This window comes from Dendropsophus ebraccatus, chromosome 10 (assembly GCF_027789765.1).
Source record: "Dendropsophus ebraccatus isolate aDenEbr1 chromosome 10, aDenEbr1.pat, whole genome shotgun sequence".
NCBI lineage: Eukaryota > Metazoa > Chordata > Amphibia > Anura > Hylidae > Dendropsophus > Dendropsophus ebraccatus.
In genome coordinates, this window is record NC_091463.1 from 16290526 (window position 1) to 16318414 (window position 27889).

The 27889-nt window shown below is 46.6% G+C and overlaps 1 protein-coding gene across 1 annotated transcript; it reads left to right on the forward strand.

The window, feature by feature from the left end:
- Positions 1 to 1386: 1386 nt before the first annotated feature.
- On the forward strand, positions 1387 to 26805 carry SLC27A4 (solute carrier family 27 member 4). The gene is made up of 13 exons (XM_069985605.1): positions 1387 to 1541; positions 11923 to 12087; positions 15637 to 16031; positions 16349 to 16507; positions 17664 to 17733; positions 17816 to 17907; positions 18560 to 18669; positions 18755 to 18964; positions 19045 to 19171; positions 20928 to 21065; positions 21148 to 21312; positions 21413 to 21559; positions 22801 to 26805. The coding sequence occupies exons 2-13, from the start codon at positions 11927 to 11929 to the stop codon at positions 22956 to 22958; spliced, it is 1932 nt and encodes a 643-aa protein (XP_069841706.1). The 5' UTR covers positions 1387 to 1541; positions 11923 to 11926; the 3' UTR covers positions 22959 to 26805.
- The last annotated feature ends 1084 nt before the right edge of the window (positions 26806 to 27889 follow it).

The window sequence follows — 27889 nt, forward strand, 5'->3', positions numbered from 1 at the left end:
TTGAAATGCAGTTAACGATTAACGACCGAACGAGAAATCGTTGATCGCTTTATAAGACTTGGACCTATTTTTATTGTTGCTCATTCGCAAATCGTCGGCATTGAATAAGACGTCGTTCGCAGTAGATACGAACGCAATAGCGAAAAAATAGCGAAGAAAAAACTATCGCAAATACGATCATAAGTAATGATTATCGTTCCATGGAAATGAGAGAACGTTTTCAGGTCTTTAGCAATAGCGGTCGTTTGAGATCGTTAATCGTTAACAATTATGCAAACGATAATCGTCCGGTGGAATAGGGCCCTTAAAGTGACTGTACCACCAGGCCCAGGCTGAAGCACTGGAGGCGGCCGACCCACCCTTAGTGGGAAGAAACCCCAGCCCGTCCATGACGTGACTCCATTAGAATCAATGGAACCCTATCATAGAGGGGCGGGGGTTTCCTCCCACTAAGGATGGGTTGGGCCGCCTCCAGTGCTTCAGCCTGGGCCTGGTGGTACCGTCACTTTAACTGATGCATATTACGGATCATAAAATCAGAGGGAGGGTATAAAGGATGAGAGGAAGTGAATAATGATGATTATAATAGTTGGTCATTGTAAAATATGGTAAAATACTAGTAGGGGTAAAAAGAAAAATAGTGAGTGGAAGTAAAATGAGACATACAGAATAAAATAAAAAAATATTGTCCATGTTTTCCTGGACTCGCTAGGGCTGCATCCAAATTCTTCAGCCACCGGTAATCAAATACTGAACGACTGGACTGGAGCAGGCTGGAGTTGTGCACATCCCTAGTAAAGGGGTTATCCAACATAACAAAAACATGGCCACTTTCTTCCAGACACAGCAGCACTTTGCACTCCAGGTCAGGTGTGGTTTGCAATTAAGCTCCATTCACTTCAATGGAACCAATTTCCAAACTGGGGACCAGAGCAGTGCTGTCTCTGGAAGAAGGCGGCCGTGTTTTTGTGACACTGGATAACCCCTTTATTGTAGATACATTGGGTCAGTCTCTGGCTGTGGCTGTCGGGGCATGCTGGGTGTTGTAGTCTACCCCGGAGACCACTGCCATACAAGAAGCCAGCTTTATCATAGAGCCTAATAATTATATTCTCATCTATAGATCAGGAGTAGGGAACCTTGGCCCTCCAGCTGCTGCCAAACTACAACTCCCATCATGCCTGGACAGCCAAAGCTTGATGGGAGTTGTAGTTTTTGTAGAGCTGGAGAGCCAAGGTTTCCTGCTATAGCTCCATCTGCTATCTGCTAGTCAGGCCTGGCGTCAGCCGCGCAGCTATCCGGCCTCTATCTCCCGCCATGCCTTGCGCGCCTCTCCCGTCAGGTACTGTGCAGGTTCCCAGAAGGTGGTGAGGTCCGGTCTACAGATCCCTGCGGCTGAGGCGAGCGGTGTCACGTGGTCCGCTGTGGGCGGGGCCTGGCGTCTCCTCCGCATGACGGGGCTGCTCCCGGAAGATCGCGCACACCGGGACAGAGCGGAGGAAGAGTCCGCAGCTGCCTGGCAGGGAGGAGCGGAGCTGCAGGTCAGTACGGATGACAGCTGCCGCATTCTAGGCTCCATGTCATTACGGGATTACGGGATATTGCCTTATAATTGCCACTACAACTCCCAGCATGCCCTGGGAGAGCAGATCACTGCCACCATGTGTTCTCCATACATCCGGGCTATACTGCCACTGTATCCAGTCACCTCTCCTGTATCCTGTATCAGTGTGTACAGGGGGGAGATAGGACTACAGTGCTGCCTGCTACTCAGCTATCTATCTATCTCCTATCTATCATCTATCTATCTATCTCCTATATATCTATCTATCATCTATCTATCTATCTATCATCTATCTATCTATCTCCTATCTATCTATCTCCTATCTATCTATCTATCTATCTATCTCCTATCTATCTATCTCCTATCTATCTATCTATCTATCTATCTCCTATCTATCTATCTATCTATCTATCTCCTATCTATCTATCTCCTATCTATCATCTATCTATCTCCTATCTATCTATCTATCTATCTATCTATCTATCTATCTATCTATCTATCTATCTATCTATCTATTATCTATCTATCTCCAATCTATCATCTATCTATCTATCTATCTATCTATCTATCTATCTATCTCCTATCTATCTATCTATCTATCTCCTATCTCCTATCTATCGCCTATCTATCTATAGGTGCGTTTACACGTAACGATTATTGTGCGAATTTGCGCGATAACAATCGAATTCGAATGATAATCGTATGTGTAAACGCAGCAAACAATCAAACGAGAAATCGTTTATTTTGATCTTTCAACATGTTATCAAATCGTCGTTTGTCGTTCGCAAAAAACTCCGACATCGTTAATCGTACGATCGGGCCAATTATCGTTTCGTGTAAACGCACCATATCTCCTATCTATCTCCTATCCATCTATAATTTTTTTTTTTTAATGTCTACTCTACAGGTATCAAACCTGTTGCCCTCCAGCTGTTACAAAACTACAATGCCCATCATGCCTGGTATAGAGCTTTAGCTTTGGCTGTCCAGGTATGATGGGAGTTGTAGTTGCAGCAGCTGGAGGGCCAATAGTTTCCCATCCCTGCTGTGCTGCAACACTTGTATCCATCTATGTGATCTCTCTTCCTCCTCCCTTTAGGTCCATGCTCTCCTGTTATTCTCCCTGATCAGTATTACACACAGGACATACACCCCCCTCCACATCTGTGCTGATATGTAGTAGGTGGGGGCAGGGAGGGTCAGGCGGACATGGCCTTTGTGCACCGCTGTAATGTGCTGACCTATAGGGATGATGACCTCTGACATGTGATCCCCAGTCAGATCCACACGTGTTTACTTATTTAGGGATATTAACTGCAGCTGCTCTATAAGTGTGTCCGGGAGATACATCTATATATTATCTATATGTTCTACATGCAAGCTTGTGTTCATCAATATATATATATATATATATATATATATATATATATGAGATAGAGATACTGCCAATTCACTTTTTATGGCTATAATCCCCACATGTTGCAGAACTACAACTCCCAGCACACCCTGACAGCCGCAGGCTGAGCAAACACAGGATAGGGTCATTGCCTTATAGGGTGATGCTTTATATTAGGGATCAGCTTCTGTGTGATGTGTTGGGTTAAAGGGATTTTTTACAGATGTTAGAAATCGCCCACTTTTTATCTAGCTCCTCCCCCACAGCTGGTAGATGCTTATGATGCAGCCATGTCAGGTGACCTCAGCAGCCCAATGATGGCGGCGACAGTGGTGACGTTCTCTCTGTCACATTGTGTGCATAAGTTGTCTGAGGTGACATCACTGTGCCTGGAGGAATAACAGTGATAGAAATAAAGTTTTATTTAAGCATTCTGATCACTAAATTTTGAAACCACCCTTGAAATGCTGGTTTGGGATCACTAGCTGACAGATTCAGCGGTGTCACCTGCTGTCTACCTTGAGGATAGTTGTGACCAACCCATGTGTCTCCAGCGCTTGTGACACTAAAAGTCTCAGCATGCTCTAAAAATCAGATCTGCAATACTGTAATGCTACATCACTCACAGGTTAGAAAAGGAGCTTATGCAGCCTTACCTGAGCTCCAAAGGTTAATTCATTGGCAGGTCACCCAGGGTTAGCGGACATAGTTAATTACATAGTTACATAAAAAGACACATGTCCATCAAGTTCAACCAAGGAGGGGATGGATACAGGGAAGGGGGAGGGGTGATAGGTTCTATATATATGCATTTATATTATTTTGCTCTAAGAACTTGTCTAGCCCTGTTTTGAAGCCCTCTACTGTTTTTGCTGTGACCAGATCCTGTGGTAGACTGTTCCACAGATCACAGTTCTCATGGTAAAGAAGACTTGTCGCCTCCGGAGAGTGAACCTTTTTTTCTCCAGGCGGAGGCAGTGCCACCTTTTCCTTTGAGGGGGTTTTACCTGGAACATCTTTTCCCCATATCTCTTGTAGGGGCCATTTATATATTTAAATAAGTTAATCATATTTCCCCTTAAACGTCTCTTCTCCAGACTAAACAAATGTAATTCTTTTAATCTCTCCGCATAACTAAGATGTTCCATTCCCCTTATTAGTTTAGTTGCCCGTCTTTGTACCCTCTCCAGCTCTAGAACGTCCTTTTTATGAATCGGGTTCCAAAACTGGACGGCATACTCCAGATGAGGCCGCACCAAAGCTTTATAAAGCTGTAATATTATATCCCTGTCCCGAGAGTCCATGCCTGTTTTATACATGACAATATCCTGCTGGCCTTAGAAGCAGCTGACTGACATTGTGTGCTGTTCTGTAGTCTATTATCTACAAGTACACCCAGATCCTCCTCCATCAGCGACTCTCCCAGAGTAACTCCCCCCAGGACATATGATGCATGCGGGTTATTAGTACCAAGGTGCATAACTTTACATTTATCCACATTAACCCTCATTTGCCAAGTGGACGCCCAAACACTCAGTGTGTCTAAGTCATCCTGTAACATCTGCACATCCTCCATAGACTGTACTGTACTACAAAGCTTGGTGTCATTATTATTTTATTATTTATTTATAAAGCGCCCTTAATTCCAGAGCGCTATACAATAGATAGGCAACAGTCAGGAACAATACAAGATCAGAAAACATTACATGAAGGCAAAAGAAAGACTGATACATGGGGGAAGAGGACCCTGCCCGCAAGGGCTTACAATCTATAGGGTATAGGGAGAGAAACAGGAGGTAAAGTGCAGCCAGTCAAGTGTGATGCAGAGTTATTGTAGGTTGTAGCCTAGTTTGAAGAGATGGGTTTTCAGGTTACTTTTGAAGGACTTGATGGTGGATGAGAGACGGATGTGTCGGGGTAGCGAGTTCCAGAGTATGGGGGAGGCTCGGGCAAAGTCTTGGAGGCGGTTGTGCGAGGTACGAACAAAGGGGGAGCGCAAAAGGTCGTCACTGGAGGATCGAAGGTTGCGTGAGGGACAGTAGCGGGATATCAGGTCACAGATGTACGGAGGGGACAGGTTGTGGATGGCCTTGTATGTTATGGTCAACAATTTAAAGTGAATACGTTGGGCAATGGGGAGCCAGTGGAGGGATTGGCAGAGGGGAGAGGCTGAGGCAAAGCGAGGGGAAAGGTGGATTAGTCGGGCAGCAATGTTAAGGATAGACTGGAGGGGATCAATGGAGTTAGCTGGAAGGCCAGAGAGGAGGATGTTACAGTAGTCCAAGCGGGAGATAATGAGAGCATGGACCAGCAGTTTGGTGGAGTCAGGGGTGAGAAAAGAGCGGATTCTGGAAATGTTTTTGAGGTGAAGGCGGCAGGAAGTGGTCAGGGCCTGAATATGTGGTTTAAAGGACAGGGCAGAGTCAAAGGTGACCCCAAGGCAGCGGACTTGGGGGACAGGGGACAGAGTGCAGCCATTGATAGTGATTGGCAGATTAGAAGGCGGGGTGGAGCGAGATGGGGGTAAGATGATAAGTTCTGTTTTGTCCATCTTGAGTTTTAGAAAGCGGGAGGAGAAGGAGGAGGATATGGCCGACAGACACTCTGGAATCCTAGATAGCAGAGAGGTGACATCCGGACCAGAGAGGTAGATCTGAGTGTCATCGGCATAAAGATGGTACCTGAAGCCATGGGATTCTATGATATGTCCCAGGCCAGAGGTGTAGATGGAAAAGAGAAGAGGCCCGAGTACAGAGCCTTGGGGAACACCAACAGTAAGGGGACGAGGAGAGGAGGTGGTGTGGGAGTGGGAGACACTAAAAGTGCGGTTGGAGAGGTAAGAGGAGATCCAGGAGAGAGCTAGGTAGAAACATTGCTGTTAAATCCATTCTCATTATCATTAATAAACAAGTTAAACAGAAGAGGGCCCAGTACTGACCCTTGGGGTACACCACTTATTACCGGGGACCATTCGGAGTAGGAATCATTGACCACCACTCTCTGGGTACGATTTTTAAGCCAGTTTTCAATTCAGTTACACATTAAATTTTACAAACCGATAGACTTTAACTTACCCATCAGACGTCCATGAGAACTGTGTCAAACGCTTTTGCAAAATCCAGGTACATGATATCCACAGCCGCGCCGCCATCCAGGCTTCTACTCACCTCTTCATAGAAACATATTAGGTTGGTTTGACAGCTTCTGTCCTTAGTAAAACCATGCTGGTTATCACTTATAATACTATTAGCCACTACATATTCCTGGATGTAGTCCCTTATAAGCCCCTCAAATAGTTTCCCCACAATGGACGTTAAGCTTACAGGTCTATAGTTACCTGGGGAAGTTCGAGAGCCCTTTTTGAAGATCGGCACTACATTTGCCTTACGCCAGTCCCTCGGCACAATACCAGTAAGCAAAGAATCACGGAATATTTCATACAAGGGTAGAGAAATTACAGAACTGAGTTCCCTAAGAACTCTGGGGTGTAATCCATCAGGCCCTGGAGCTTTGGTTACATTGAGTTTATTTAATTTATCTTAGACCATGCCTATAGTAAACCAGTTCAGTACATTACATGTGTTAGCAGCACTGGCCCCACCCACAACAGCTCCATCCCCTTCTTTTGTATATACAGAACTGAAGAAGCCATTAAAGGGGTTGTCCGGCGATAAAAAATTATTCACAGAATAACACACATTACAAAGTTATACAACTTTGTAATGTATGTTATGTCTGTGAATGGCCCCCTTCCCCGTGTTTCCCCCCACCCACTCTAGACCCGGAAGTGTGGTGCATTATACTCACCGCATCTCGTGTCGTCCACGGTCTCCGATCGTCAGCAGTGACGTCTTCTTCGGGAGCTTGGCGGATCTTCCCGAGTGCCGGCCACCCTCTGCAGCGTCATCCGAAGCTCAGCCGCAATTGGCTGAGCATAACTGTGCTCAGCCAATCGCGGCTGAGCGGCTGATGACGCGGCCACGTCATCAGCTGCTCAGCCGCGATTGGCTGAGCACAGTTATGCTCAGCCAATCGCGGCTGAGCTTTGGATGACGCTGCAGAGGGCGGCCGGCACTCGGGAAGATCCGCTGGCCTCCCGAAGAAGACGTCACTGCTGAGGATCGGAGACCGTGGTCGGCAAGTGACAGGTAATGTATAGCGCACCACACTTCCGGGTACACGGGTGGGGGTGGTGGGACACGGGGAAGGGGGCCATTCACAGACATAACATACATTACAAAGTTGTATAACTTTGTAATGTGTGTTATTCTGTGAATAATTTTTTATCGCCGGACAACCCCTTTAAGTAACTCAGCCTTCTCCTGATCCCCAGTTATTAATTCCCCGTCGCCATTATTTAGGGGTCCTACATGCTCTGACCTTGGTTTTTTTGCATTAATATATTTGAAGAATTTTTGGGGGTTTCTTTTGCTATCTATGGCTACCTGCCTTTCATTGTGAAGTGATGTGCTTTTTTTTTCTCCCCAGAAAAGGCGCCTCCCCAGTCCTCAGGCTGTGCCTGGTATTGTGCTTCACCAGTATGTTATACCTTATTACAGGATCCGCAATTTATTGTCCTAAGGCAGGGGTAGGGAACCTTAGCTCTCCAGCTGTTTCAAAACTACAGCTCCCATCATGCTTGGACAGCCAAAGCTTTAGCTCTATACCAGGCATGGTAGGGGTTGTAGTTTTGCAACAGCTGGAGAGCCAAGGTTCCTTACCCCTATCCTAAGGTTTCAGTATAAATCTCAGTCTTGTGAGTTGCCAGCTATATAACTTTTCATGAGACTTGGATAATTTTTCTATCTGCTGAACTATCTGACCACTATACTATTGTCCATGTACAGTGAGTGCTATAATTTAAAGGGGTTATCCAGCATTTAAACATTTTTTATACATTGCTGCCCTGCTGGAGGACATATTAAACATGGAATGCTTACCTCTCCGCGCTCCTCCTGTGTCCCTGCAAATCAGGCATAATTCCGCGGCAGAAAGTTTCCCTTGCCTCAGTGTGATAGCTTGTGTATGAGAGAGTGCGTACTCCTCCGCTGCCACCGTTTTTCCGCTGAAAGAAATGACATGTCACTTCTTTGAGCAGAGAGCGGCGGCAGTGGAGGAGCGACAGCCTGCTTAGCCATTCACTGAGATGAAAAGTGCCACGGCCAGTGATTAGATGAGCGGGCTGTCACTCTTGGAAGAAGTGGAGCTGTAGTCAGCGGGAGACACCGTAGAGGCCTATTGGGACAATGGGGGAGCGCAGGGAGGTAAGCATAACATGATTATTATGTGTACCAACAGAACAGCAATATATATATATATATATATATATATATATATATATATATATATATAATATTAAACTGGATAACCCCTTTAAATGTGGTGGTTATACTTCCTTCCAGAAACACATGAACACTCGGTTCAGCTGAGTGTCCATGTGTTCTGAATGGAGAGAGGAGGGGGAAGCTGCCAGGAGACCTGGTTGTTGAGACGCTCTTTACAGTTATCTAGTCTTGTTAATAGAGAAGCGTTCCTACCGCAGGTTGGAGAACACAGCTGTGGGGGCGTCCATAGAAAGAGGACCCCATGGCAAAGATCAACATGGAGTGGACCCCTGTATTGTGGGGTCAGGGAAGGAATTGTCCCCTCCAGATCCTTCTCCATCACCTGCACAGTTTGTCACCACCCAGTAACATGGGGGAACATGTCATTCTGGGCAGCAGGGTGGTCTACCTCTGTTGTGTGCCCCCTTAGCTGGTAATGATCTGCCAGACTTCAGCTCCCTGGTTGCAGATCCAGCAGATGTTGAGAGTTGTAGTCCGACTGCAGACAAGGATCGGTAGATCCCTTCAGGTTAGTCTTTGACATGTCAGGAGGTAATCTGCTTTCTTTGATGTATATAGGCCGTGATTATCATTGCTGGGTGACAACCTATATAGCCATATAGCATATATTCCTGTATGGTCACTCAGCTTTCCCAGATGTCTACGAATGGGGGGGATATATTATTGTGTAGTTTTAGTCCACTGTCTGTCTAGTGCTGGGTCTTGCACTCCATGGGTTGTGACCTTGTGTCTTGTCATCCTCCAGGACGTGAGGAGTTGTGCTAATAAGGTTCAATGAGCTTTCCATCTTAAGTCTCGGTCATTCCCCTCCATACTAATATGAGATTAACCTCTAAATAGCCAGAGCTCGCCGCTGCCGCACTTCATAGGAATAACCATTTCCGTATTTGCCCTAATATAACCCGGGCGGCATGTGCTTGTGTCTCCCCGCCGTCACCACCCTCACCTCTCGCCTACTTCCCTCCCGAGGGGGGGGGGGTGCTGGCAGATAGGGATAGCTGTGACCCCAGGCGGTGACTCATTAACCCTGTATGTTCATTTCACAACAGTCATCACACGGCACAAAACCAGTGTGAACTCTCACCTAGTTTTTGGAGAACAAGCGAAGAGTTGTCCGTCATTCATTCTAAAAATACTCCATGGGTTCTCACTTCTGAAGTGTCGTAAGATCCGGCGATCCTAAGATGCTGTCACTCCGGGTCATTACTCCCTGATCCGGGACGGACGCAAGAATGGATGTGTTTTTGCATCGTCTTGTGAAAGCATCTGCAGACAACCTGTGCCTTATGATAAGGTCAAAGAAGATTAGAATATTTAAATGGGCATTGTCACTTAAAAAAAAAAAAAAAAAAAATGATATGTAAACAGTTGGTATGTCAATGTCCTAAGCTCAACCAGTCGCTATAACCCAGGGGTAGGGAACCTTGGCTCTCCAGCTGTTGCAAAACTACAACTCCCATCATGCCTGGACAGCTAAAGCTTTGGCTGTCCAGGCATGTTGGGAGTTGTAGTTTTACAACAGCTGGATAGCCAAGGTTGCCTACCCCATTAGTACCCATATTTAAAGGGGTAGTTTTGCGAAAGCGTCTTGCTGCAGGAGTGTTACTTGGTGTCTTTTGCTTGTACTAGTGCAGTATGTATGCATGTACATAGGCTTGACCATAGATGACCATATGTTACCGGCACCACTAGACCCCCAGTACACAGGAGCCCTGCAGGGTTATCGGGGGTCAGGTACCAGCCTGTGCAGGGTTATTAGCTCATAAAGCAGGAATTTGCTCCTGTGATATGACGGCTCTATAGTAAGGATCCCGGCAGCTGTGAAGGTCAATGCCAAATCTCGCAGCAGATCTCCCCTCCCCGCCAGCGATACCATTGGCTGCCGTCGCACCCGTCACTGTGACAATTACCGGAGTTGTTCCCTGTCAGTGTTTTCAGTAGACGCTGTGCAGTCCTCTATTATTATACTATTGCTTTTTCCAGCATTTTACACTTTCGCTGGCAGCATAGATAACTCTTTGTTGTAGAATGACTGTTTCAGCTTCTTGCACGCTCTGAACGAGTGTGTGTGTACATGTGTGCGCCCACGTGGGTATGTTTGTGTAACCCTTTGAATGCTGATGTTAATTCCAGCTTTTGGAACTCTTTTTATAGTGAAGCTGCTGTGATCTCTCGGCATTAAAGTCCTACAACGAGCCGCAGGCCATAGGACCTGGTGCTGTGCAGTGTGATCCGTCCCTGGCATCAGTGTGAAATGGTTCATCCTCCCTCCTACAAAGGATATGATACTGTGAATGTTTATTCTTTTCAGATGCAGAATATAGTGCCCACCATGCCAGTAGCTTTCCCCTCCCCTACTGACAGCTACATCCCGACAGCTCCCCCCCCCCCATTTCAATTACAGTTATAATTCAATTATAATTCTCTCAATGACAGCTGTGTTCCAATAGTCCAAAACCCCGAATATAGCAGCTACAACCCAGTAGTAACCCCCATAGCAGCTACAACCTAGCAGTAACCCACCATAGCAGCTACAACCCAATAGTAACCCACCATAGCAGCTACAACCTAGCAGTAACCCACCATAGCAGCTACAGCACAGTAGTAACCCCCCCGTAGCAGCTACAACCCAGTAGTAACCCCCATAGCAGCTACAACCTAGCAGTAACCCACCATAGCAGCTACAGCACAGTAGCAACCCCCCATGACAGTGGGTAGCCCCCTTCCCCCATGACAGCTTTGACCCAGTAGTCCTCACAACTCAATAGCACCCCCCCCCCCCCCCCATGAACACAGCCATTGCCTTACTGAACGCTCCCCCACGCAATGTTGGCAATGAACAGTGATCCGCCATGACAGCTGTAACCAAATAATCGCCCCATAAAAACAACTGCCCAACAGTGCTCCCTCACAGCAGCCACTACACAGTATGTGTGACTTCCCATGATCTACCTCACCATGACAATACAGTTCCCCTCTTATGACATCACAGTCTCGCCATTCTTGTTGGTTGTCATGGTGGATGTGAAGCCACGTAATGTTGACCGTAACACATAGCAACCAATCAGATTCCAGCTTTTCCTTCTGTAAGGATGGGTTGGGAAATACAGTCAGTGTTCTGATTGGTTGCTACGGACAACAGCTCTTTACCTGTACAGGGCCAGTAAGTCTCAGGGAATGTGAGTTCTTTGCGCTCCTCAATTAACTTTATTTATAATAATTGGGTTTGACAATTGCCTGAATGTGTTCAGATAATCCAGATGCCACATTAGACTTTGTTAGCAATGAAATACCTGGCAGGAGGATGAATGCTGATCCATATTCATCAGGTGTTATTATGGAGATGTATGTAATTACATGTAACATGTATGGACTCATCATTATCTCGGGCCAGATAAAACAGCAAGGCCTTGTTGTTTTTCTCCTCTATCTCTCCTCGCAGTCTGGTTACTGCCGGCCAACTATCAGGCAGACATGATCTTTGCCCCCTGGCTGGTCCTGCCCCTGTGCCGGGCGCTCTGGTGATCACGTGTGGGTGTGGCAATGACCGTAGCCGCAGGCCGCCAGTATATAAACGGATATAAGACATTGACTCTTACTCACCTTTACTATTACAGGAAGATGTTACGCCTGGCGTCCTGTTCGTCCTTGCTGCTGCTGCTCAAAGCCGTGGTCGGGCTCCCCTGGTTCCAGTCGATTGGCGCCGTCTTGGTTTTCTACTTGGGCAGCGGAGGATGGAGGTTTCTGAAGGTTTTCTGCAAGACCCTTGGGCGAGATGTCAGGTAAGCAAAATAAAATATGGATATTTCCCAGGTTATATATTCAGTACATCATAACGGGACACTGGCTATGGGGATCCCTATATGTTCATTTACAATGAAGGAGTGCAGGTTATCACATTCAGGTAAGGCTCAGGCTGAGATGACACTGCTTGTAGCTCTACTAATAAAGGAAACCGGTCAGCAATATCAGATTGTGCTGATGTGGTTCCCTGCAGCACAGTATACATCTGCTGTGCAGCTCGCAGAGCATACCAGCTGTGGCTGCAGCATTAGCTTTACAAATGGGAAAAAGATTTCTTATTATGCCGGGAGAGGGGCAGAAACTACTCATCTGAGCAGGGCGCCCTATGGGGATCATTGACAGGCAGAGAGACCCGTTAGTGGCCTCTTTGCCTGTCAATCATCCTCACACTGTGAGCTGACAGGCAGGGAGACATGACTAGTCACAGATGGCTCTCTGCCCAGATGACTAGTTGCCGCCCCTCTCCCTGCGTAATAACACATTTTTCCCCTGGAGACCTATTTCTGGAACCCTTTCCCTTTGTCTTATTATTCTCTGTTATCAACCGTTATAGCCTGGTTAAGGGATCACACAAGGGAGTCTAAAAACATGTCTGCGCTCATAACCTCTGCATGTGCGGGTTACTTGTGTAATGTTCACTGTAACACAGACACAAGATCTGCTGTACTACTCCTGCACCCCACCCATTCTCATGCCTTCTTTGTATGCAGGAAGCCATACACAGCTGGTGACATCCAGCTGTTACAACAAAGACACAATAGGCCGTTCAGGCACCGCCATATTGTTTATTTAGCCCCCTCTTTTGTGTTTAGTCTCTGATGACACTGGGTGACTACCAACATGGCTGCCATTCATGCTACCAAATAGGGTACCAGAGTCCCATGACCCCCTAAATCACTTATGTAGTGATAAGCCACCATTCAGGGGTGTGGAAAAGCTGGATGATAGCTTGTCAGAAGAGGCTGACTCTTTTCATTCTCTTCAGTGACATGTAAATCCTTCTGCAATAAGCAATTTGTAGATGGATAAACAGACAAGAGGTTCTTTGTGTCCATGGATGTAAAGCCTTCTGTGACAGGCTAAATTCTAACGTCCCATCCATAATACGCGCGATAAGGAATCCGGATCCTCGGGACAAAGTCTTCCTTCTTTATGACACTTAGACCATTCACCATAAAGTGATGACGCCCCTGCCCTTAAACAATGTTCATATTCCTGTGGTCATCGTTTTGCTGCCCACATACGCTGTGAGCCGTGGCATTGTCTACCCAGTGCGGCATTAATACTAGAAACTCTATGGCTATAGCTATGTACATGTCTAAAGTAGTTTAACCTACTGCTTTATTCAGCTAGTGACGTGGCTATCACAAGTGCCACCCTTTGTACCGATCATCAACCAGTGTTTTTTTTCGCCGTCCTTGAGCTTGATTTCTATGATAGACGTGAATTTTGCAGATAAGCCCCGGACTCTGCCCTGTGCCTGAGACACACTCCCCCCATTTCTAATGGACTATAGTTTGTTTTTATAGTTCTGGTTTGTTAGGGACCCTATGACCAGGATAGGGCTACATTTATGACACCTGTGGTATACTGCTGCAAGAGATGGGCCCCATTGTAAGTCTATAGAGACCACCTCCTGCAATGTGACAGGGAGTGAAGCTCTTAGACAAGCGCTTCTCCCAGCTATAACAATCTGTGGGTGTCTAAACATCCAGACCTTGACTGATCAAAACTTTTGACCTGTCTCTGTGACGTGTTAAAAATTTTTTTTTTTGTGAATAACAAGAGAACCATTCATTATCTGAGGGACTGCCGAACATTGTAGTCATTGGCATTTGCAGATCCACAACAGCGCAGAGTATTTTAGGAAAGGAATGAGCCAAAGGGATGCACGTGAGATCAGATTTGACATTGAAGGGTTGTTCAAGGTTAAGAAGGCAGTCACACATAGCTCTACATTAAAAAGGCTTGTCACTAGAAGTCAGGAAAGATGGATGATCATTCCATCAGAAGTAGTCGCCCAGCAGCCATCTAGAACTTTTAGCTTGGGTGAATCATAGATGGTATCTCAGGTGTGTCTTCGGGTGGCTCTTATTGCTATGCAGGAGGATACATTGGGACAAACTGATAAAAAAAATCCTATAGTTCACACATTATAGACTGGGTACAGATGGAACAGGACATCTAGCTCCTGTCCCCTGGGGTATATGAGCTCACACATATATTACTGCTCTCATCTTATACCCATTGACCGCCTGGAGTAGTTGTTGTAGTTTGTCTGTGAGAAGGTATAAATAAAGTTAATTGAAGAGAACAAATAGATTGTTAGGCCTTTGATTCAAAACTGAGAGGAGCCTTGTTGCCCATAGCAACCATTTAGAATTGTGAAAACATGTGGCCATTGATAACTGGTTTAGGTGATGGTGTATAGTATTCTCTAGTGGAAACTACAACTCTCAGCATGCCGCAGTTGGTGAGCTGTAGATTGGAGATCACTGGTAAAGTCTATAATCTTAAAGGGGTACTCCAGCGGGGGGGGGCGGCACTTTTTTGCTGAGGGGTTCCAGCGGCGGGTCCCGCATCGCGGCGCTCCGGTTCCCAGCCGCTTCTTGGTGTCTGACGCGCGCCCGAGACGTGACGTCTCAGGTCCGCTCAGCCAGTCAGTGAAACGGATCCCGTCTCCTTCACTGACTGGCTGAGCGGACCTGAGACGTCACGTCTCGGGCCCGCGTCAGACACCAGGAAGTGGGCGGGAACCGGGCACCAGAGCGCCGCTGGAACCGGGGAGGTGAGTGGACGTCTTTTCCCTCAGGTCCCAGCAAAAAAGTACCACTGGTACATCGCTTTTTTTATTTCTTACATAAATAGACCAGCGCCGGCACGGGGATGCTGATGCTGTGGTCCCTTTTTTGAACCGCTACCTGGTTCCTGTGAACGGCGCCAGTCTATTATCGAGCACCGGCAAAGCTTGAAGCACTGGAGGCGGGCCAGCCTGGTGTGACGGACTGCCCCACGTCACAGAGGGGAGGGAGCTTTGACACACTTTTAGCCGGCCGGCCTCCAGTACTTCATACCCCTCCGGTAGACTGGCGATGTGTGTGGGAACCGGGATGCAGTTCACAGAAAGGGCCATGGCACAGGCATTCCAGGACTGGTCTATTCATTTTAAAAATAAAAAAGCATTGTACCGGTGGTACATTTGCTTTAGGTAACTCTTTATACCATCTAAGAAACCTCCTGACAGACGAGGTCACTTCGGGACATTTAGTTCATATAAGGAACCATCCCAAGATTACAGCTTATCAGCCTCCTGCAGGATAGGTGATAGGTATCTGATCAATAGGGAAAACCCACCATTCAAGAGAACTGCGGGGTCCCTTGTCCTCTGAGTGAAAGGATCTACAGTTAGTAAATATATTTTCTATGGTGGCCACCTCTATGGACTGGTGTGGGCATTTTCCAGTATATATAAGCACGGTGTGAACCTTCCTCTCACTTTAGCATCTGTCATTCTTCTATTTTTGCAGAGGTGCTATAACACTTTTCCGGGTGAAGCTGCAAGTAAAAAGACACCTGCGAGAGAAGAACACCGTCCCCATGATATTCAAGGAGTGTGTTAAACGCCATCCCAACAAAACAGCACTGATCTTTGAGGGGACCGGGGTATCATGGACGTTCAAGGAGCTAGATGAGTTTTCCAATGCGGTGGCCAACTTCCTGTACGCTGAAGGTTACCGGAATGGGGACGTCCTTGCGCTGTTCATGGAGAACTGCAACGAGTATGTTGGGTTTTGGCTGGGCATGGCCAAAATAGGGGTCGAAGCCGCTTTAATCAATTTCAATTTGCGGCTGGACGCCCTAGAACATTGCTTTAGCGTCTCCAACTCGAAGGCTGTGATCTTTGGACAGGAGATGTCACAAGGTGAGGAGGGAATGCATTGCTTTTCTCTTTTTATTTAAATTTTTTTTATTATATCTGTATCTCGGAAAGCTGGTTGACAACCAATAAGGCAGTATAATGATTACCAAGTTTCTGGGGTCCTGAATGCAGCTCAGACTACATTGACAGCTTGGTATGTAACACAACATAGACTGCTTTTCAGGATTCTAGGAAAGTAGTATGATAGTTGTCACTCAGCTTTCCAGAGTCCTGAAAAGAATGTGGGACTGCTTATTATATAAAGATTGCTTTTCAAGAGTCTATTTATGATATATTATAACTTTTTTTTATACTTTTAGCAATGACGGACGTCTATTCCATGATGGGGAAATCCATACGCCTGTACTGCTTTGGTGATTGTGACCGTGCAAGCATTCCCCCTAGCTCAGAGTTCATATCACCCTTGTTACAGAGCGCGTCCCGTCTTCCTCCTGAAGACCCCGGGAGGAGCTTTACAGGTAATAGCAGAGATAAAGATCCCTTTGTGGTGTAGTAGTATGTTTTCCTTACACCCTCAGCGTGTCCTCCTTACACCCCCCAGCGTGTCCTCCTTACACCCCCCAGCGTGTCCTCCTTACACCCCCCAGCGTGTCCTCCTTACACCCCCCAGCGTGTCCTCCTTACACCCCCCAGCGTGTCCTCCTTACACCCCCCAGCGTGTCCTCCTTACACCCCCCAGCGTGTCCTCCTTACACCCCCCAGCGTGTCCTCCTTACACCCCCCAGCGTGTCCTCCTTACACCCCCCAGCGTGTCCTCCTTACACCCCCCAGCGTGTCCTCCTTACACCCCCCAGCGTGTCCTCCTTACACCCCCCAGCGTGTCCTCCTTACACCCCCCAGCGTGTCCTCCTTACACCCCCCCAGCGTGTCTTTCTTACACCCCCCAGCGTGTCCTTCTTACACCCCCCAGCGTGTCTTTCTTACACCCCCCCGCGTGTCTTTCTTACACCCCCCAGCGTGTCTTTCTTACACCCCCCAGCGTGTCCTCCTTACACCCCCCAGCGTGTCCTCCTTACACCCCCCAGCGTGTCCTCCTTACACCCCCCAGCGTGTCCTCCTTACACCCCCCAGCGTGTCCTCCTTACACCCCCCAGCGTGTCCTCCTTACACCCCCCCAGCGTGTCCTCCTTACACCCCCCCAGCGTGTCCTCCTTACACCCCCCCAGCGTGTCCTCCTTACACCCCCCCAGCGTGTCCTCCTTACACCCCCCCAGCGTGTCCTCCTTACACCCCCCCAGCGTGTCCTCCTTACACCCCCCCAGCGTGTCCTCCTTACACCCCCCCAGCGTGTCCTCCTTACACCCCCCCAGCGTGTCCTCCTTACACCCCCCCAGCGTGTCCTCCTTACACCCCCCAGCGTGTCCTCCTTACACCCCCCAGCGTGTCCTCCTTACACCCCCCAGCGTGTCCTCCTTACACCCCTCAGCGTGTCCTCCTTACACCCCCCAGCGTGTCCTCCTTACACCCCCCAGCGTGTCCTCCTTACACCCCTCAGCGTGTCCTCCTTACACCCCTCAGCGCGTCCTCTTGAACTATATGACTAGAATGCAGTATTTTATGTCCCACCTGGTGCTTCTCCATTATTTAATAAGTTACCTCTTGTATCCTTTCCAGATAAATTATTCTATATCTACACCTCCGGAACCACAGGACTTCCCAAGGCTGCCATAGTGGTGCATAGCAGGTGAGTATACGAGCCAGGCGCTCCTTACACAATGTGCACAAATCACTGCAGTCCCATTTATTTACTTGTTCTTTCTTCCTAGATATTTCCGCATGGCTGCCTTGGTGCATTATGGCTTTGGCATGCGATCAGATGATGTGATTTATGACTGCCTGCCATTGTACCACTCTGCAGGTAATCATATGATCCTCCATGTGCACTGCTGCCATCTTGATTTATGCTCCTGAGGCAGGATGTAACTTTTACTTTTTGGCTTTTTCAAAGAGCGTTTTCCTTCAAGGGCATCAGTCATAGAAATAGAATAAGCTGAGCTGGGTTGGGGGATTTGCATTTGCTCCCAACAAGTCCTCAACTCTATTGAATTGGGGTACAGAGAAAGTGATCCTCAACCAGTGGATCTCCAGCTGTTGCAGAACTAAATCTCCCAGCATGCCTTGTTAGCTGAAGAACTATAGTATAGACAGATTGAGACCACTGTGCCCCAACTGGCGGGCTCTCCAGCTATTGGAGAACTACAACTCTTGGCACACCATGTTAATCAAAGAACTATATTAAAGAATGACTAATAGATGGAGACCATTGTTCTCTAACCTGTGGCTTGCTAGCTGTTGCAAAACTACAACTCCCACCATGGACTTCAGCTGTCCGGGCATGGTAGGAGTCATAGTTTTGCAACAGCTGGAGAGCCACTGGTCTAGATGCTGTTCACTGTCCAGGCATGCTGAGATTTGTAGTTTTTTTTATCCACCATAGAGCCATTGAAGACCCTGGTGTAGACATGTGGTTGGTGCATTCTAATCTCTTCATCCCTGGCTGTGTGTCTTAGGTAACATCGTTGGGATGGGTCAGTGTATTCTCATGGGTCTTACCGTTGTCATCAAGAAGAAATTCTCAGCCTCACGGTTTTGGGATGACTGTGTGAAATATAACTGCACGGTAAGCATCTGCTGTTTCTTACCTTTTATTTCTTCCATGTTAGCTCCCCTTTAAGTTCCTACTAAGGCATCTGCTTTACATACAGATAGTGCAGTACATCGGTGAGATCTGCCGCTATCTCCTCAACCAGCCAGTGCGGGAGGCCGAGTCCCAGCATAAAGTGCGGATGGCCTTAGGGAACGGACTGCGTCCTGCCATCTGGAGGGAGTTCATGTCCCGGTTCAGCATTCCTCAGATTGCAGAGTTCTATGGGGCTACAGAATGTAACTGCAGCTTGGGCAACTTTGACAATAATGTAAGTATGGCGTGTGAGTAAATGCGGTGTAAGTGGAGTGACTCTCAGCTGCAGCCATAACCATTCCATGTGGTTTCTAGGTTGGGTCCTGTGGGTTCAATAGCCGCATTCTGCCCTTTGTGTATCCCATCCGGCTGATGAAGGTGAATGAGGAGACAATGGAGCTTATACGTGATTCAAGAGGTCTCTGCATCCCTTGTCAGCCAGGTAAGTGGATAGCAGGATTTCTAATATATAATGTGACAACTTTATAGTATATGGGCAGGTAAAGGTTTACAATCCCTAAATTTGTACCTGTCACTTTAAAAAAATACAAGAATTGACATTTTAGAAGTTTTTATTGGCCAGTGTTGGAGCGTTCACATCCAGGCCTATTACTAGAATAAACAGGGAGAAGCTCACAGCTAAGCACTTCTGTTCCATGTGCTCTGTGCGTTTAAAGAGGTACTCCAGCGGGGGGGGGGGGGGCACTTTTTTGCTGTTTCAAGTCCGCTCAGATCCCGCCTCTGTCACTGAGTGGCAGAGCGGACCCGAGACGTTACGTCTCGGGCCCGCGTCAGACACCAGGAAGCGTCCGGGGACCGGAGCGTCGCGATGCGGGACCCGCCGCTGGAACCAGGGAGGTGAGTGGACATCTTTTCCCTCAGCCACCTCCTCCCCGGTCCCAGCAAAAAAGTGCCCCCCAGCTGGAGTACCCCTTTAAAGCTGCTGTATGTCCTACAGGAAGGGGTGTATTCTTTCCAGTCTGACACAGTGCTCTCTGCTGTCACCTCTGTCCATGTCAGGAACTGTCCAGAGTAGTAGCAAATCCCCATTGAAAACCTCTCCTCTCCAGACTGGAAAGAATACACCACTTTCTACAGGATAGACAGCAGCTGTGATAAGTACTGGAAGACTTGAGATTTTTTTTAATAGAAGTAAATTACAAATCTCTGTCACTTTCTGGCATGAGTTGATTTGAAAGATTATTTTTTTTTATTTTTATTTTTTTGCTGTACTTACCCCTTAAATTAAAATGGTCCCATTGACTTACACTGACACTGTTTCATTTATGCGGCTCAGAGTGGGGAAAGAATGTCTTTAGCACTCTCATATCCTGACTCGTTCTAGAGATCAATTGGGCTGCGAACACCCATACCCCGACCGATCAAATGTTTTGACGTCTCTATAACATGTCAAAAGTGACACCATTTAAAGGGATGGGTCTTGCCCATTCAGTACCCAGATATATTTAAGCATATGTTAATATAGCCCAGTAAGAGCCATAGCATCCTCATTGCTTACTCAGGCATGGCAACTTGTACACACTACAGCTGTGTCTGGTACTGCCGGTTATACTTATTCCACTAAGTACAAATGAGCTGTAGTACCAGGCACAGCCACACTTCATCTATAGTGCTGTTGTCTATGTTTCTGTAAATCTTTTTAAAAAGGTTACCCAGGATTAGAAAAACATGGCCAGTTTCTTCCACAAACCTCACCACTCTTGTTCTTAGTTTAGGAGTGGTTTTGCAGCTCAGTTTTATTCCTTTTTTTTTTTGGAAGAAATCTGCTATGTTTTAACCCCTTTAAAACTATATTCCACCAAGGATGGTCTTACAATTTTAATGTCGGCCAACAGCTATTCCATATACATGCACTACCGGGGTGGCAGAGTGTTCTCAATGTGAAGAAGAAAATGAAGACGTCACTGGAACCTGGCAGTGGCTTATTTTCTTCTTTCTATTAAGAAAACATGTGCCTTTTAGCTGAGCCTAGCGTGCATATGTATGGAATATAGAGATATCCAGTGAGAACAAAGGATTGGCCATGTTGAAATCCAGTAGCCCGGACTTTTATTCCCCTTCCATCTTCTGCAGAGGGGGGAGTGAGCGACGTGAATTGACCAGTCTGTCTGGCATACATTTATGTCTGTGGGCACCTTCTCATTCTGATTGCAGGGATGTACTGTCTTGTATTACAGGTGAGCCTGGGCAGCTGGTTGGTCGTATTATCCAGTCAGACCCACTGCGTAGATTTGACGGTTACGTGAACGAGTCCGCCACTAGCAAGAAAATAGCCAAAAACGTGTTCAAGCCTGGAGACATGGCGTACCTTTCCGGTAAGGCTTATATCCAAGGCATGGAGATGTCTTTCTACCCAAGGCCCTCTGTCTTCTGACCATTGTCCTGTCCTTCCTGCAGGCGATGTCCTGGTCATGGATGAGCTGGGCTATATGTATTTCCGGGATCGGACAGGGGACACGTTCCGATGGAAAGGAGAGAATGTCTCCACCACCGAAGTAGAAGGAATCCTGAGCAAACTCCTTCAGCAGGCGGATGTTGTGGTCTATGGCGTGGAGGTGCCAGGTACACGCCTGATTTTTTTTTTTCTTCCTGGATCTGAGGTAACTTTTTTTTTTTTTTTTTTTGTTACCTGGATTAAAAACGTCTCCTGTTTATTTCCTAGGAACTGAAGGGAGAGCTGGAATGGCGGCCATCGCTGACCCCGATCATAAAAGTGATCTTGTAAAGTTTGTCAAGGACCTTAAGAAGGCACTGCCTGGGTACGCACACCCCGTCTTCCTGCGATTACTGCCAGAGGTGAACAAGACAGGTGAGAGTCCTATAGACAGAAGAGCTTATATACTAGTATCCTCCTGTGAGGATCGTATCAGACTTATACCATCGTCTCCTACGGAAGGTCCCAATCTCCAGCTATACACACAGCCCATATCATCTATAAGGTTTGATATGGTAGTTCTGAATCATTTCATCAAGGTCCTTTGGAATGGAGCGGCATGTGTACTACTGCTTCATTCATTGTTTGTGGAAATAGCGGAGGACAGGGCTCAGATCTCTGACAAGTCCCACAGATGAGGGCTGTCCAGGCATGATGGGAGTTGTTGTTTTGCAACAGCTGGAGAGCCAAGGTTCCCTACCCCTGCCATAGACAATGAATGGAGATGCAGTGCGCAAGTGACTGCTGCTGAATTCTGAAGGAAGACTATAAACCCCATTCTTGAGATCAGATTTTTTGTAATCATACAATAAATGGCTGGAATAAGCTGGCTAAACACATAACATACCTGTTTGCTTATACCTCCCGATCCCTCCATACACATGCATGCACAAGTCAACGGAATGTATGTGTGTTCTCTCTGAGGAGAGGGTAAAAGTGACTCCTAGATTCCTCCTCTGGCAGTGGTTTATGTCCCTGAGAACAAATCGATCAGACATTTTAGATTCAGCATGCCTGATCCTTCCCTCCCCTGACATTTGCCATAAGAGAAGACTCGGGGGGGCCACCATACACAGTAGATCACAGGTCTAAAACCTGTGTCCCTTTAGCCGTTGCAAACTACAATTCCTATAATGATGGCCATTTTATAGCAGTTTTGCAACAGCTAGAGTGCCAAAAGTTTGACATCACTGCATTAGATCATCAGCCAGTCCTGTCAAAATTAATAGGGGGTTTGGCTAATTTTATTTTTGTGTGTATGGCCAGCTAAACACAGTTAAACTAAGATGGGTCAAGACATGGCGTAACAAAATCCACTGTGTGAACTGAGCCTGAAGTGTATTAGCTTGCTGTATGCTGTATCATTGCCAGTTCCTGTAATGTCCAGCAGATGTCGCTGTTGGCTCACAAAGTTGTTCATTGACTTGAATCACGTGATGGGTTCCCCTGCGATGCTGTGATCTCCCCTCAGGGAGCTCTTGACACCTGCTGGAAACTACTGAGTCAATACGCTCTGACCTGTCTGTGAGAAATCAGTGGATGTCAGTCTCCTCTATCGATTGTAGTACAGGAAAAGCCGCAGCTAACCTCCTGTATCCCCTTCACTATTCCTACAGGAACGTACAAATTCCAGAAGACAGAAATGAGGAAAGAAGGCTTTGATCCCAACGTGGTGAAAGACTCCTTGTACGTCCTGGACTCCCAGCAAGGAAAGTACATCCCCTTGGACGATGAAGTCTACAGAAAGATCCTATCAGGGAAGCTAAAGCTGTAGTCTGTAGGTTTTGGGTACTGTTGTTTTTTGTTTTTTTCCATTGCATCTTTTGTTTCTTCGCTTTGGTTCTGATCACGTGACACGGTTCGGCCCATGGAGCAGACTGGATTCTTACATCACCGGAGATTATACTCGCATACCAAAGTATTACAGCTCAGTACGTCTGGGAGGTCAAGGTGTCACGGCCCAGGACCCCGATGTTTAAAGGGACTTTTGTTTTTTATTTATTTTTTTTAGTCCAGCAGGAGTTTTAATTCACTGTACAGATTATGTTTCATCTCTTACACTCTGGCTTTGGCTCGGACGAGATCTAGCATGAAGGCGATGACGAAGGGAATAAGACAAGAACTTCTATTGGACAATGCTGCCGTCTGATGAGGGGACAGCGCCTCCATATTGGAAAAAGGAAAACTATAGACATAATGTAATGTAAAGCTGTGAGCTTGTATATAGAAGCGGACCAAGAGATCTGTATCCACATAGGACCTCACTGCTCCTCACACTACGGCCCAGCTGTCTACACTTATACCTCTGCCTTCAATGCGTTCCCTGGCAGGAGGATATCAAGCCATAACATAGACTGCTTAACCCTCACTAACCACACCCCAATGTCCCCAAGCAGCAGCATTACCCAGAATCCAATACATTGAATCCCTAATATAATGGTTATAAGAGACAACAGATGTGGTCGAGCATGCATGTATGAGGAATAAGTGACTGTCAGACACCCCTGGGGGTATATTGAATTCTAACATGCCAGATCCTTCCCTCCCCTGACATCTGCTATTGAGGGAAACCCCCATACACATTAGATGATGGAAAACTGTCCAGGCATGATGGGAATTGTAGTTTTGCAACAGCAGAAGGGCCACAGTTTGCCATCATTCCTTGGTTCCCATCTTGCAGACAGCACTTATGCTCAGCCATGACACCATGTATCTAATGCCATTAACAAACATCCTGCTGGTAACAGGTACGGTGGGCCATGCCGCAGCTGTGGGGGGCTCGGAGACAGGGGGCTCGGACCTAGTTTGCTACTGTATAGTAAGGACTTGCCCAGGCAGTGGGGCATTGTCTACATAAGACCTCCCATCTGACGCCATTGTTATATTTGCTGTGGGGTCGCTCACTTCTGTGTACACTAAAGGGAACAGGGCACATAGCAGTCTTCAAGGGTCCAAGTGCTTGGACCCTCATCGAGCTGTCATTTAGAGACTGGTAGATTGTAACCAAGGTGAGGTGGAGACCGCCTTTACTATATCACAGTGAAGACATCTGTGAGTGTATGGAGTCAGGTGTGTCTCCTTCCTTCACAATATCCATCACAGTATCATATGCAACCTGCTCTTTCCATTAAAAATGCTGAACGCTATAGAACTATTACTGTTAATGGGCACTGTCACTTTAAAAACATATAACATGTCAAAAGTCTTGATGGGTTGGGCTGAGTGTTCAGACCCCCACCAATTGTTAGGTAGTATTGAGAGAGCTGAGCGCTTCATCCCCAGCATGCTGCAGGAGACGGCTCCAATGTCTAGGCTGAGATCGCAGTGAAGCGCTTAGCTGAGTGCTTCTCCCAGCTCTCTGTAATGATTGGTTGAGGGTTCAAACGATTGAAATCAAAACTTTGTAATCTCTAGTGGATATGAGCGAACTTGCCGAAAGGTTAGGTATCTCTAATCTCTAGGACATGTTAAAAGTTTTTTAAAGTGACAGGGACACTTTAATGTTTATGACATTACATATATATTCCAGAAGCCCATGGCAGTAATACAAACAATTGTTTCTTATAAACTGCTTGACCTGATCTAAGCCGGTTCTGCTACCCAGTGCTGCATGCATTTCCCATCCTCATGAAGATAATGTCAGACAATGGCTTATCATGAGCTAATCTTATGGACCTCCTTAAAGGGGAGCTCCATTCAGAAGGTAACACGGGTGGGGGTTATGAGCTGTGACCTTGTCCCCTGCATCCCCCCCCATATCTTGTCAATGAATCCAAATCTGTAATCTGCATTAATCCAAGAAGGGAAAACTATGCAAAGTAATGTTCTCACTGTCCTTCATCTGTCCTGGCCAAGAAGACTTGTGATGTGCCGCGACCAATCAGCCTCCGGATCACGTTCTTTGAGCAGGAATCTGATTGGTTGCGATTGACAACACTACTGTATTTCCTCTGCAATATTTTGTGTACTTGACTGTCGGCATTGTGTCATAGTAGCGGTATAGAGTTCTATTCATTCTGATGCCACGTGAATGCTGAGCATATCTATGTCTACATACGTGTGCATGTAAACGGCATACAGTGACCTCTCACAAGGGGGATGCATAATGAGAAATGACTTACTTTCCAACCCTCGCATGACCTATACCCCCCCCCCCCCCCTCCTCACTTCCTTGTTTGCTGGCACCATGCCACCTGTGGATAGGTTTACCATGTGCTATGAGAATGTATAAAGGGGCCAATCTGAGCTGGGGCCCCATAGTAGCCAAGAGGACGGCCTTAAAGGTATTCACACCATTGCATCAAGCTGATTGGTCCCCCCTCCTGCAAGGGATTTTGCTGCTATTAGCCTGTTTTTTTATGGATGATGGGAGTGTTAACTACACTTAAAGTAGCAACTATATCTGAGTATCTCCCCCCCCCCCCATCATCCTCTATTGTCTGTGTGCAAAATTCTATTCAGCTGAGAAATCGGTGACAACCAGTATGGCTTCTATGATGACAACTATGTTTAAATTGGCTGCTTCCCCCCCACACACACACACACACAAAGAAACAGCACCACCCTCGTCATCAGTTTGCGTGTGGTACTGCAGCCCCATTCCATTGAAGTGTATGGAGTTTACTTGTAATACCCCACCAAACCTGAGGAGAAAGCAGCTGTGTTTTTATCATCCTGGACAACCCCTTTAACTTGCAAAGCGGAATGACAACCCCTTGGCGGCCATATTGGATTTAATTGAATTTCCGGTAAAGAGACGGATAGAGTTTTTAACTTGATGATCTTATTTATTTCAGGGAGAAGTGCACTTCGCTATGTATATCGCACAATGGGTTAACGTCACATCTAGTATATTTACCAGGGATATAGTGTTCGATGTATATAATACATTTATTGGGGTGAACGGGGTGGGTGCCAGTGGGAGGGAACCAATATAAGCTGACATAATGGGTTCATGATCAGCTGACTGGTGTGTAGTTTTGCAACTGATAGAGCTATATAGCTATGGAAAGAAGTGTTGTGTATATACTCTGCCAGTCACTTACTTGCACTCAGCTCTATATACATGTATTGTATGTAACATATACTTGTATAACTTGATTATTGTCAGGTGGGAGCAGTTCTACTATAGTATACCCCCCTCCCCCCACACACACCTACCTGGGACCCAAATTGTAATCATGAATGACATGTATTACATATCAGACAGGTCATGTGGGGGCCATGGAGTTACAATTTGGGTGCATATTCAGCCCAAATCCATTGGACTATACACATGATGGTGCATAGGTGCCAAAGCACAGTGTTACCAATATGGCTGCCATTACAGTCCCCCTCCTGGGCCTGGATGGCATTGCTGCAGGATGTGACTACACACATATACCATTCAGGAGTCAAGGAAAGCTGTGTAACAACCCCAGAAACAGTGATCTTTGACTACTTTATCATGGCGTCCGTCATCCCCTGAGCACCATCAGATACTGTGAATGGTACAAGTATTTTTATTCTTTAGACTATATCACCTCTTCTCCCCAGTGTAGTCTATCCTCACAAGCAATGTATTGTCTTACATAAACTGTATGACAAGGATTTTCCATGTGCAATAAAAAAAAAAAAAGTCATTTCACTGTTTGTTGTTATTTTTTCATGGTTTTGGCATCTGGAATGTTTTACCTGCAGTACCTGAAGTGGCCACAAGGGTCTCTCATCAGCCTGTGCTGAGTCTTCTAATAGTGTGCAGTGCTATCAATCTGCAGGTGACAGGAGGTGGGACAGAGGAACTAGTACACCCAATGCTGGAAGGACGACGTCACCCATCCCCGGCACAGTTCACACTGGAGGATGATGATTTCTTAGCTGCTGTGTATGTTATGAATCCTAATAAGTTTCCATATTTAATTCAGTGTAAAATCCAAAAAATAGGTTATCCAGTGTAATATTGAATGTGATTATTCTATTGAAGGGAATACAGCCCATGGACAAGAGGGGCGCTGTTTATAGAAAACAAGTTGTACAACCCAGTTAACCAGGTAAGCACCAGGGAGTATAGGTGGCACAGGGGAAGATGGGGCCCATTGTTAATAAGGACCCACATGTCCCTTCAGTGCACAGTGATATTAAAGGAACCCAACGGTTCAGTCCCAGGTTATCTGGGTTCCCATCGCCTTGATCACTCTTATAGCAGATCCTATAGACACGTCCTGTGGATGTCTCGTAATGGGGTATTCCCATCTAGAACCCTCATCTATTAGTAGACTCTTGTTGGCTGCGTCACCTCTATCGTATTCCTATATAATGTAATGGGGTTCTGGACTTTGTTTCCCATAGATCCTAATGGTTATGGACACATGGTTGCCATATACATATAAGAACATGGGATAGCTTGTCTGACTATAGGTATACTGCAGGCGCTAATTCATGTTAGGGGGCGCTATACTCCCCAGACCGCATTTTGAGGGGCAACCTGTGCTCTGCCGTGCAAATGGCCTCCAGCCGGGGGAGGGAGAGGTGGGATAAAGCCTGGTTTGCGGCTTTAGTGTCACTTTCAGTCTTTTGGGAAGGTTAAATGGCTGTTTAGAGCGGAGCATTGAAGGCCGAGCAGGGGGTGTATTGTGAAGGGCTTCTCCTGCATTGTCCATTCCTATTCAATGGTTCCTGAATAAGAAAGCTCTGGGCCCCCACTTTTTTTTTTCCTCTCCTCCTCCC

What these genes read in the sequence shown, in the direction of transcription:
- SLC27A4 (XM_069985605.1), top strand. Translation starts at nt 11,927, where the DNA reads ATGTTACGCCTGGCGTCCTGTTCGTCCTTGCTGCTGCTGCTCAAAGCC. An exon ending in ACCCTTGGGCGAGATGTCAG is followed by an intron (nt 12,088 to 15,636) that starts GTAAGCAAAATA and finishes CTATTTTTGCAG; the next exon opens with AGGTGCTATAACACTTTTCC. An exon ending in TGGGCAACTTTGACAATAAT is followed by an intron (nt 18,965 to 19,044) that starts GTAAGTATGGCG and finishes TGTGGTTTCTAG; the next exon opens with GTTGGGTCCTGTGGGTTCAA.